The sequence below is a fragment of the Astatotilapia calliptera genome, chromosome 1 (assembly GCF_964374335.1).
Source record: "Astatotilapia calliptera chromosome 1, fAstCal68.1, whole genome shotgun sequence".
Lineage (NCBI taxonomy): Eukaryota > Metazoa > Chordata > Actinopteri > Cichliformes > Cichlidae > Astatotilapia > Astatotilapia calliptera.
The window spans coordinates 19,942,099-19,955,149 of NC_137422.1; the positions used below are offsets into that span (position 1 = coordinate 19,942,099).

Below are 13,051 nucleotides of genomic sequence, written 5' to 3' on the forward strand. Positions count from 1 at the left end.
CTTCCTTCTAAATGTGAGGCAGTTTTCACCTGTATTTTGGAGTCTTCTTGAAGAATCACATTGGGACATGTCCAGAGTTGTCCTCTCCCACATGTAGCACAATGCAGGAGACAGTCAGTGTCAGAAGCAATCTCACTGCTTGGTTTACCTGAGAGAGCTGCCTGAGCAGACAGTGCGAGGAGGCAGGATAGGCGCTCCCTCTGTGTGAACTCAGGAGCGTGGGTACACCATGGACAGATTACCAGTACATCGCTGGGCATTCCATTAAAACTTGTTTAACAAAATACAAAAAAATTAATAAATAAATAAAATTTGGGCAGGCCGGCACCTCCAAATATTTTCTGTGTAACTAAATCTGAAATGCTGCAAAGCTGCAGGAATATCCCAACAAATGTTCCTAATAGCCCTCAAGCTTCATTTTTGATTAGTGATAAAATTATGAAACACGTTTATATCACCATCTGATTCAACACCTCTGAAAACGTGACGCATACTGTACAGGACCAAAATAGCATGAAAAGCCCGCGCTGTGTTGGCGTGCACGTGTTGGTTCGGGAAGTGATGAGATCATGAGATACGGGACGTGTAGACAGAAAGAAAAGTACTCTTTGGCTCACATGCTTTAAAAACATGTGAGGTTCCCAGGTTACAGGTTACAGTTACAGTTGATATCGTATTTTTTTTTGGATTGAGCCTCTTAGTCAGAGCGAATTTCACAATTTCGGTCGTCTTTCTTAAGTTTTACAGCGTATCAGACCTACAATGTTCAAACTGGTGTGTATGGTTGCACCAATCTGACAAGCCAATACCATGATTTGCTTTTTAATTAATTTATTGAACCACATTTTATCTCCCAGCAGCAAAGGACTATGGTGGTGGGTGTTTTTTTTGTTTTGTTTTTGTTTTGAGTTTTTTTTTTTTGGATTAATCAATGCTGTCAATCATTTTGGCACAGGCTTTGTTGGAGACTATTTGTTCAAAATGTTGTAAAGAAAATTCCCTTGATCTAGTCTCCTCAAAGAACACAACAAGAGGCCGCAGTGGATACAATTAATACTGTCAGATCTCCCACTGAAATACAACCCCAACATTTATCTTTTTTTTCTTTCCACTTCACAGATGACTGCTTTGTCAGCCAGGCGTAGGACCATGCCAGTTTTTTCCAGCTTGGTTAATTGTGTGCTTTTTTTGGGACAACATGTAACAAAGAGACCTGAAGAAGCTCAGATCGTCCTGTTCATGGTGCTGAAAACAGAGAAACCCAAAAATATCAGCGATGCGAGCTAATGGAGGAGCGAGGTGAGGCAGAAAGCACGGACGCGCCCGGGCGAGTAACCGCAAAGGAATTAGATGAAGCTGACAACTTGAAATATTACAGTGTGTGTGTGTGTGTGTGTGTGTGTGTGTGTGTGTGTGTGTGTGTGTGTGTGTGTGTGTGTGTGTGTGTGAGAAATGGTGGCAAGGACACACTGTTCTCTTCACCATTATGGTGCTCACTGGTAGCACTGGAGTAGGGGGGAGAAGGCACTGGAGGGTCCTCAGAGTAATAAGTAGCACGAGGCTGAGTGCCTACTTACTTAATATGGAAAAGTCTGGAAGGAAAGTGAATTACAGCGGTTCAGCAACACCTCGGGATGGACTGTAAAACTACATGACATCATCACACCACACGCATGCATTAAACACGCGAGTGAGATCACCGCAGAGATGTTAGAAAACCACCGACGGCCAGAGTGAAAATGAAAGTAAGCACAAATCATATGATTGATCAGGGCCCATCTTGTTAGCTGATCAATATGAGATTTAAGACGAGGCGGATCAGCCACGAGTGGTCTGGTCTGAGTCAGAGCATGTGTGCTGACCACAGCCTCCATTTAATCTGAGCTGACACGATGAGTGGAGTGGCTGAGGAGCTAGGAGCAACTCAGACCCTGCAAATAATATATAAAAAAATAAAAAATACTGAGATCACAGTATCTTTTTTTTTTTTTTTAAAAAAGCAATGAATAAAACATTGAGACATTTATTTTAAAATCTTAATGAATTTGATTTCCCAGTTGCTGGAAGATGAAATTGCGATTGAAAATACAATTCAATCAATCAAACGTGTGCATGAGTAGCCACGTTGTCTGTCGACAGGCTGGAACTAATGGCTGCATGAGAACAGCAAAACAGAGCTTTATGGTCAACTCAACGCACTATTATACAATGCATACACTGATTGTGTGATTGTCTGTATATATTTGAGCCGGTATGGATACTTTTGACTACGTATTGGAAAAAATCCAAAATGAAATCTAAAATAAAAATAAAAGGACTCAGTTCTTGTTTTTTAGTCATTTAAATCACTGTACAGTGCTGTACAATAGGGGGGGGGGAGTGATCAAGCATAGTATTTCTGAAAAACCGTCCAACACTGGACAAATTTAGCTTGACAACGTTACCTCCTAAATCAGAGCAAGCTAATGGATCAGTCACATGAGCAAAGCTAGCAAAGGAATTTCCTTTTATCTAAAATCAAATAAATGTTGTTGTTTTTTAATCGGTTGCCTAGAGATTGCATCTAATTTTTATAAGTCTGCAACCAGCTGCAACTTTTGGCGACTAAATGGCAGCTCTCAGAGATTTTTTGGATCATTTCTGTCTAATTTATACATGCAGACAGATTTCCAACATGTTGCCATCATTCTGAATGAGTCTTTGTCAATGATCACAACTCGAGGGGTCTCAACCCAACTGGCTGTTTGTATTCTGGTTAGATTTTTATGGAATAGGAAGGCTGCTGAGCACAAATGTAATAGTTAAATGTGACTTCTGTCTATGCAGACAGCAACTGATATGTGATTTTCAACAATTTGTCACAGTTAATTGCTGTCTTATTAGAAACAGATTGCATGTAATTGCCAACTTGACCCCATTAAATTGCAGACTGATAGCAGACTGACTCTGTCTTATGACAACATTTATCGCAGGTTTTAGCAACAGTGCCGGCATGCTTGCTGAAGTGAGATACCTTTATCTTATTAGATAAAACAGATATTGACAGTTTAACTTTGAGGACATAATTTGCAGTTGAAAAAGGTGATAAATTAGCACAAATATTCGGCACTCAACACAAAATTTTAAAAACCACAATAATATCGTATCCTGGGGTGTCTGGTGATTCCCACCTCTCCTGTAAAATCATTCAAAATTACACAAAGAAATCTTAAAAACCCCAAATTACGAAAACTTCTGATCACAGCCCTAAGTATCAGAGAAAGAGAAAAAAAGACTTTGAGTGGGTTTAGGCAAATTATCTGTAAACCTGCTCTACAACCTGTGATCCTTTTAAGAGTCATTTCATCCAGAATGTAATTCATTTTTTAAAGTTTGGAGGTTGTGTTTTACTAGTTCCAGTTTTACTTTGAAATCGCTCAGCTCCTCACATTTCAGGTAGTTTTACTTCTGGTCTTTGTTCAGGGTCCCTCCAGTTTTATACACCAGCTGCTGCTAATTATCCAATCAGTCATTCTGCTACGTATACCACCTGTTGTTTACTTTCCTCTTATCAGACTGTCTTTGAACTCCCAGGAATAATGTTTTCCTGTAATTTCTTCTTATTTCCTACTTTCTGGTTTCCGATCATCATCCTAGTGTTGAGTTTTCATCCGTTTTATGCCGCTTACCTGCTATCCTTGGCTTCTCCTGTCCAACTGCCTGTTTATGACTGCAGTCTGAGATTTTGCTTGTGTTTGGTGCCCTGCGGTTGTGTCCTCTTTTTCTGTGACTATTGCATTTGCGGCACTGAAAATTGCAGGATCACAGTCCTCTTTTACTCCATTTACACAATTCCTGGAGACGCTCCAAAAACATCTGAGTTCAAACCATCGCAAATAAAACTGCTAGAGATGAGTATTTCAAATATGTACATTTTATTTTTTATTTTTAAAGTGGGAAAATGTGTTTTACTACACTGAGTGAAGTGACGCATTAATATCTCCCTGTACGCTGATGAATCCAGGGAATGTGAATCAGGCATCATTGTGTATCGTGACACAAAACTTGATTGGGGAAGCAGTTGATGCACAAAAAAGCAACTAAATAACAGAAAACAAATCTTCTCTTTATAGTGCTGAACAAAAATATTCCATTTTATATTCATATTTAGTAGCACCCAAAACACAGATTCAAACAAGAAGGAAGTTACTCTGATGAAAGGCAAAGTGCAAAGAGTAGCACCAATAGGACGTAAGTTACTTTGCTGAAAAACGCCTGACTGTAGTTACACGCCCATTCACAAATTCTAAAGACCAATCACTCATGTAAGTGTGAGCTATTCACGTGCCGATTTATATATTTTGGAGTTTTATTGGACCTGAAACTATGACTCATGCAAACCCTTTTCTAAACACACGCACAAAGAAACCTTAGAAACGCACCAGACTCACTTGACACTGAGGTGAAAGTACTGATATTCACTTTAAAGGCAGAGAAAGGCTTACTGAGTGTAACATTTATACTTCTCTTCTCTGTCTGCTTTCATGATATGAGTCATGAGCCAAAAGCAAAGCATTATTAAATATGTCATCAGTATTCCTGACAACAGCCATGAGTTTGCATCAGACAGAAAGGCTTTTTGTCAAAATCATCACGATTTCCACAGCAACAATACTACAGACCTGTGTTTGTGTTTGTGCACGTGTGTTTGTGTCATGAAACCTGTTGCCAGGATACTGCTTAAGCTTAAAACGCCACTTAATTGATGTTGATTCACACTTGTGTGTAGTAAAAAAAAGAAAAAGAAAAGAAATAAGTGAAGAAATCAAAACAATTTTTGCACATTTGCCTTCATTTACTACTAGAACCCACTGGTCTCCTTCATAAGAAACAAACCATAGACAGCTACAGCCGATTATGATTAAATATGTCTCGATCAAAAACCATTCAAATAATATTATTTCCAAGTAAAGGTATAGAAGTACTCTATTATATATATATACACTAGTCTGTCTGTTTCCAAATTAAAGTATATTTGAATCATACTCTGCATTGAAGATGTCTCTTTTCGATGAAGTGAAAGCATTTTGGCCATGGAAGTGCTCAGACAGATGTGCTATATAGACCAAAGAAGCTACAAGAGGTCCTTGGCTAATGAAACCCATGCTCTGAAGCTCCTGTCACAGCTTTTGAGCATTTCACAGTAGAGTTTATGTATTATCCACGTCTTTTGTTTTTTTGGAAGAACAAAGTACTACATCCAGATGAGAGGTTGAAGTGCCGGCTGAATTTATAAGCTAAGGCTAGCGAGCTTGGTTAGCAAGTTTGCTAGCTTAAGTAGCATATGTGCTCAGTAACAGAAGTACTTCACTTCCTGGATGGTGTGTAGCACAAACTGAGCCACACTATTAGTCAGATCACTCCATTCAAAATGCTCCAGACAGCACAAACAGGCTGGACAGGGTTCAGCTCATTGACTCCAATTAGTCGAAGTGAACCTGGGCAAACAAGCTATCTGCAACAGCTCCCTGTGTCGGCACACCTGTCAATCATGGCAGGCCCTAAGCCTATCAATCCCACTATAGCTGTTATGAAAGGGTGAAACCATCTGTGGTTTTGTGTACTACGCTCCAAACATTTGCCATTTAATGAACATTGGTATCTATGATGACTGGTTTATCACATGTTGCCACACACATATTTCTCCAGAGTTTTCTGCCATATTTAACACGATGCAACCACTGGTTGCTAGGGAAAAAAATTTAGATTCCCCAGCTGGTTGACAGTGGTTTTCCGTAGATGACTGGCTGCCTCTGGATGAATCAGTTGCAAAGAAGGTGCTGGACCAAAAACCTCCTCTGCTCTGGTTGCTGGCACGGTTGTCAGTAGTTTTTCATATTTTTTTGCAAATACTTGCTCTCTACTACACCAGCAGTAGAAAAACTTGAAACAAATGCCACACACACTGGAAATGCAGAAGTTTTGACTTATGAAACAAGTTGTCTACAACATTGCCTTGAAAATGAACCTTATCCATTTCCAGTTTGTGGCACACATCACAGCTTCTGATTAGTCTGTAAGCCGGCGTGTAGCTCTTAAGTTTCCCAGCGAATGCTATCAACTTCCAGAAACCTCTCATGAACTTATTTTTCCTTTGCAAATAATGGTTGTAAGATGGTTGCAGACCAGTTTCTAGGCATGTGTGATTGGGACCTCATTCATTTGATCCTACATTGTCATTGGGATTGTCACACATCCAAAATGGTGAATAAGTTAACCTCAAATGGTTAGTGGTCATGTGTCTGCAAAACTTCAACTGACCCACTTTTAGAGCCAGCTTCAAGTAGCCACTGGAGGATGCCGCTTGATGCTACCACCCACCTACCAGTTAAAACTGGGTATTTTAATATGGGAATCTACTGGGACTGACTCACTGCTTGAGTCTCAAGTGAATACTAATTGGAGCCTACAGCTATACTACAGATGTATAGTAGGTGTACTTAGACACAGTTATGCTTTGAGCTAAATGCCGAAAGAATAAAAAATAACTCACAGACATACTCTCCTGTTTATTTGACTGTTTGCCACCATACTTTATTAAGCTTAGGGATATTTCACAGGACAAGGAACTATCCTCTATGCAATACAAGTTAGAGAACACACAAACCTGTGTTGGTGTTGTTTCTGGACCACCACAACTAAAGCTGGTCCAGATTCAAAATTTCAGGTGGCAAATCTCATTGTTGTCATGTAATAGTTTTGAGATGCAGAAATACCATCACACTACACGCCAAACACTAACCCTAACCCCAAAGCTATAGGTATAACTTTAACAACAGCCCCATAACCCTAACCACAATTACATCCTAATCCCCAAACCCAACTCTAATCGCCCTCTTTTGTTGGATCGTTTCCTCAGGTTTTTATCCACGTCCCAAAACTATGGCATCATAAAAATGTGATTGGTCACTTGCAATGTTAGACCTGGACCAACATACAGATAATCTGGGAACAACACCAACACGGGGATATCAAACACACCTCAGAGAACCAAAGAGAAAGAAAGACAGGACAACTTTTGTGTTGCCATATTTCATTCAACATGGGCTTTCTCTTTCCACACGTACAAAGAAAGAAAGTGCCTGCAACACAACAAGAACACTCAACAAACAGTGCCACACATTAACACACTTGAGCAGATTAGCGCAGAATTTGCTGACGGTCGGTGCTGAAAATGCAGCAGAAAGAGCTGCCGCACAACAAACACCAAGAATACCATTTAAAGCTGCCTTTGTTAAGGCCCAGTCTGTAGATCTGGTATGTTGGACTGTTACTTTTAAAAAGGCTCTAGCTGTACACAGAAGCAACATCCCTCTCCTTTAACACAACCAGGAAAGCGGGGGAGGGGAAAATAAAAGGAGTAAAATCCGTTTCCAGAGCTCAAGAGATGAGGAGAAGGAATATTCAGACCGAGAGAGTCTGAATTTGTAAACGATGCCTGCAATAACTCGCCGTGATGGATTTCAATATTCACGTAACTGCCTTTCTTCTTGAAAAAAAAAAAGAGACAAGCAGTTTGTGTTTGTGTGTTATGTGTCCGGGTGCTTGGATAAGTTCCAGGTTTAACTCGAGGAGATGCGAGATGGACGGGAATTTGTTCTGCATCTCAGCTGCTGACAGCTGCGGCTCGCTCTCTGGCTCGCTCGGCCATGTCGTCTCATTCATTAACCAAACCTGGCAGGGTGGTGTGAGTCGCAGCCAACAGGTAAACGCGCTGGGATTTCTGGCCTCGCGCAGAGCCTGCGGTGCTCGACGCTGCGGCCGAGAGTCCTCTTTTTGGTTGGGCTGTGGTTGGCTGTGAGAAAGTGCAAGATATTCGAAGGATTTATCTTTGTAGACCAGGCAAGTGTGTGTGCGTGCGTGCGTGCGTGCGTGTGTGTGCGCGCGTGTGCGTGTGTGTAAACTCTGAACATCAAAGCTGCAAAAAGAATATTTTTTCCAGAGTGCGGAAAATCAGGAGGGTCTGAGGGAGGTATGCAAAACATTGAGGTGGGATAAGCGTGTTAATGTTTCTGTGTGTGCGTCTTCATCTTTAGACATCTTTGTGAGGACAGAAAATTGGCATGCTATTATACTTGTGGGGACCAACAGTCACTTATGGGAACAAAATGCCTGTCTCCATGAGTTTGAAGGCACTTTTGAGACTCAAAATGTGGTTTTAGTGTCAGAGTTACAATTAGGTTATGGTTAGATTTAGGCTAAGTGTTAGGCATTCATTTTTGATGGTTAGGGTAAGCAGGTAGGGAAAGCATTATGTCAATGAGATGTCATCACTAAGATATGAAAACAAGTGTGTGTGTGTGTGTGTGTGTGTGTGTGTGTGTGTGTGGGAAGAGGAGGAGCGGCCTCAGCAGAGCACTGATTGGCCTGTGTAGGAAGTAAAGATTGTGCCTTTTCTTCTCGATGCAACCGTGATGAGATCGCACAACACAAGTCATCACACAGAGATCTGTAATGATGTCCCACAGTTACTGCACGCAGACACTCCCAGAGTACAAACACACGCACACACACACACACATATAAGTACATAGGCTGACTATTTGTTGCCACCTTCATCATTAGCTCAGTGGCTTCAAGGTTCAATACTAAGTAAATTACCTTGCCGTTAAGAAGCACAGCGTTATCATTTTACCCCCGGCGTCCGGGACGTGTGTCAGCAGCAGGTGAGGCTCGTGTAGTCGCTTTGACCGGGATACATATTTGTCTTCACACCATGAGGACTGCTAGCTGCTCAAAAACAACATTCACTCACATCAAGTGATGGAGACAGACACGTTCTGTATCAAAAATCAGATTCGCTCTACAAAGTCTTTAAAACTATACATGGTGGGCTTTTGTGTACAAATACATCTTATTATTGAGTCAATTGACAGAACAGAGCTGCAAAAAGCTTCTTGTTCTACCCGATCAAGACGCTGCAGATTCATCATCTCCTTGCAAAATGCAAATGTAGTTTCTTTAAATTGAACTCGCTCATTTTTCTTGCTGATATTATAATTTGACATTTCAAGTCCTATTATGCACAAAGTGATGCTTTGCTGCACCTGTTTTCACTCTGGAAGTGGCGAAGGCTCCATCAGAAGCCAAGAAACCACGTTGACTCACAAGGTAGAGGAATATAGGATATTGCACAGAAATGACTGGTGTAAAATGTAATTTAACCAAACATCTGATATAAAAGCTATCATAAAAACAAATGAGAGAAAGCTTTAGTTTATCAAAAGTACTTCTAGCAAAAAGCCACACACAGGCTGCTCTGCACATGTACACAACAGAGAGTCTCATTTATGACAAACCAGCAAGAGAGAACAAAGAAACAATGAAAACTTATAGCCAGCTGAGGACTAATAGTTCATAGTGTGTGGCATTGTGGCTTAACGTGTTACACGCTTCTGGGAGATCATACCCACTTGACCCAAGATACCGAGCACAGGAACAGGTGTTAAAGGCATCAGGTGACAAATTACACATCACTGAAACATCAAAATGATTTTGAAGCTGAAATAGCTGCAACATGTTCCTTTAAGACCAATTTGATGCGAGGCATCAGTGTGCTGAAAAACTGCTTTCTTTTTTGCAACATTTATCATGACCAAAAAGAAGAAAAGAAAAAAGCCTTGTGGAAATGTTTTAGTCATTCGGAGCATTTTATAGCTCTCGATATTTCAAAGAGTGACTTTCAGTGTCTCATTGCCTGTGGGCAAATCACTGCCATCATTTGTCTCCAGATAGGCAGCTCAACTCAACCGCATTATCTCCGGTTTTGGCGCCACAGTGTCCGATGGTCTCTTTCTGCTGGTGAGCTATTTGTTTCCAGCACCTTTCTCAACCAAAGCATTTTCTCCAAACGTTACACACCATCCTTCCTCTGAAATGACCTGACAGAGGATTGATTTCAAGCCACAAGGTAGCTAACTGGGACATTTTACAAGGATATCTTAGGATTAGAAAGGCAAAATCTTTCTTCTGTGTGATTCGTTTATTTCATTTCCCCCTGAGATTATGTTACAGCTTTCACTGATGTTAATTGCAAACCTACTTTCGTGTAAAAGACAAACAGTGAAGCACTCTTGAGAACATGCTCGAGTTTGGAGCCATCGGTTACTAGGCAGGTTTTGTGGTTTTCCTGAAGACGGAAATACTTGTTTCTCATCTGCTTTTGCTTAGACTCATTTTCATGATTTATTTCATTATATTAAATTTTAAGGACTGGTTTTTTTTCTGCAAACTTGAGGCACGTGGGCTGGAAAACTTATGCACAGCTGAATCAAGGCACAAAAGATGCAGGTTTCAGATTTTCAACGTGCACCACAACAGGCTGGTAGACCTGTAACACGTTCTGCAGAAAAGTTGCCCAAGGCACTGATCAAGAAAGTGCGCTGACCTTTGAACTCTGATCCCTGCGGTTGCTTACTATTCCCCATACACTCCCACACACAGGCTCTGACGCATGCTATTTCTCAAACACACACACACACACAGGCAGATGGCCCTCATGCTGCACACCTCCCCTCACCCTTGTACTGTGTCCCACCGCCTCTATAATTAATGGAGCAAGCCCTGCTCGAGGTCTCTGGTAGGATAAAAAAAAAAAAAACAAGGAAGTGTGTGTTCATGAATATTTACAGAAAACAGCATGAAAATTTCACACAGAAAGAAAAAAAAAGATTATCCCAAAGTATCTTACTGTATCTTACTGTGCTGAAGGCTTTAAAATATCCTCATCTTTCTATGTGTGTGTGTGTGGTATCACTGGTTACCACAGAGGCTCTGTATCCTCAAAGCTAATTGCATAAGATTGGCTCTGTCCTCCAAAAATTCATTTAGAAGCTAATTTCTTTCTGTCATGGCCAAGTGATTTAGCTCTCTCCTTGAGACAAACCAGCTAGAGCCCTCTAAAATCCTTATGTTACAAAAAAATCAACTTAGTGTTCCCCAAATAGCCAATTTCCTCCACATGCTTTGGAAAATAAAATAAAGCCGATGATGTTCGTCTCCAATTAGACTGCAACACCTGAAGATAATTCAGATCCAGACTGATTCCTAATGCGTGTATTGTGCGAGTGTTTTACTCACTGAGAAGCCTGCCCAGAACGGACAGGAGTGCCGGACTCTGGGTGATGTGGTGAGAGCCAGAGCCGCGAAGCTCACAGCCAGGATGAGACTCCCGAGGACCATTTGAGAGACTCCCAGAGCCAGCATGATCCTCGTCCGGGTACGGTACTCCCTCAGCCGGGACAGACTGCGGGACAGCGACGCCGGGCTCAGAGACCCCGGGCCGCCTAAGCCACTGCTGCCGCCGCGGGGCAGCGCGTTCACCGGCATTGTGACGAAACGATGCGACCGAACCGGGTTACACAAATGCAGGTGTAGCAAATAAAGGTAACAACATCCGATCAGAAACAGAAGCCTCGCGTATTTGGCCCGCAGTGATCTGGCAAACGGCGTGAGTCGAAGTCAGAGTCCGATGTGGAAGATTTTCTCCATCACTTAAGATGCTCGGAGTCCCTCCAATTAGAGATGCTCTGCGGCTGATGGGAGGAGAAAGGTGAGCAAAGAGCGGGCTGGACGAGCCACCGGATGTTTACCAAAATACGCACAGATGTTCTGGACGTCTTCAAGTCGAAACACGGACAATAAACCTCCGGAGTTCCTCGCTGACTGCTCCAACAAGAGCCCATTCCTGAAAAGTCAAGACGCAAAGAGAGGAAAAAAGCCCCAAACGCTTCATCGTGCTGTCAGCCAGCCTTGCACCATTGTCAGGCTGTCATGCTCGCCTCTGCAGGCTCTCCAACAACTCAAAAGCGAGGGCTGAAGCCTGGATAAAGACGCGCGTGGACACAGACACACACACACACACACACACACACACACACACACACTCCTCCTAAACGCACTAAAACGCCTAAACGTTTGAGCCCACGTTGATGGGTTTCTTTTTTTTTCTGGGTCTTTTTTGAACACCCCCCTCTCAGGTCTGAGCGAGCGGCTTTTCTCTTCTTCGGTGTGAGAGGCACCAGCCGTGCTTTTCACAGACGACAGCAAATCTAACAGCCAGGACAGGAGATGCACACTGCGTATTGGAGATGTGCCACTCTGTGCGTGTACATGGCGGCGGGCTACACGGAGTGTGTTTTACTCTTGATGGTGAAGGAGGGGAGGAGGACTCCTGCGCTATCAGGAAACAATAAAGACTAAAAATATTAGTAATAATAAAGAAAATCTGCCCGTTATTTGTTACCCCTCCTGATGTGTAATTGGTTCATTAAAATAAATGAAAGAAACTGACATTTTAAGTCCACGTGTGTCTGGATTTCATGGCTTAAAGTGAGTGCGGATTAACCATAGCTCCAGCAGCTCCATCGGGGCATCTAACATTGACTTTGTCCTGTCCTTCATCACGCAAGTACAGCTTCACTACAGGGGAGCTCCGAGGAGTTAGACCTTCCAATTATCATCAGTAAAATATGTCACAGGTCTGAGTTTGCCATGCAAAACAAAGTCCGATACGAATACATATTAATTGTGATCACTAACATATCCAAACAAGATTTCTCAACTTGTGCTGGGACCTCACGGTTCATAGGGATTGATAGCAACCTGCATCCTGCAAGGCTCCAGCTCTGCAGATGTTGTATTAAACCGGTTTTTCAGGTGCTGCGTGGTTTTCTTCACGCATTTTATGAAAGATATTTCAAAGAAACCAAGCAAAAACCATTAAAGGCGCGTCAATACATGGAAAAATAATAATAATAAACGTTACTTCCACAGCTGAAAGATTAGCTCCGTCCTGCGGAAAAGACCCATTCACAGCTCACCAGCGCCACCAAGCGGTGAGCAGCGGTGATTTTTGTTTTTTATTTAAATCACAATATACTCTAATCTGTTTTTTTCCTTTTTAGTGTCATAGATGCTGCTTACTGCTTTCTGATTACTAAGTGCTACATTTATTTTTTATTAACCCTGAAACCTTTAAATAGTGTAAATATATTTTATAATCCATTCATGA

General features: G+C 41.8%; 2 protein-coding genes across 3 annotated transcripts in view; one reads left to right on the plus strand and one right to left on the minus strand.

Moving 5' to 3' along the window:
• The window catches only part of fam189a1 (family with sequence similarity 189 member A1), a 115,165-nt gene extending 102,833 nt beyond the window's left edge, over window positions 1-12,332 (minus strand). For both annotated transcript variants that reach the window (XM_026166792.2, XM_026166783.2), the window contains exon 1: window positions 11,119-12,332. In XM_026166792.2, coding sequence (XP_026022577.1) covers window positions 11,119-11,367 — 249 coding nt within the window. In that variant the 5' untranslated portion in view covers window positions 11,368-12,332. The remainder of the gene's footprint in view (window positions 1-11,118) is intronic.
• Window positions 1-13,051, plus strand: part of sord (sorbitol dehydrogenase) — a 278,112-nt gene that overhangs the window by 126,912 nt on the left and 138,149 nt on the right. The window lies entirely within an intron of this gene.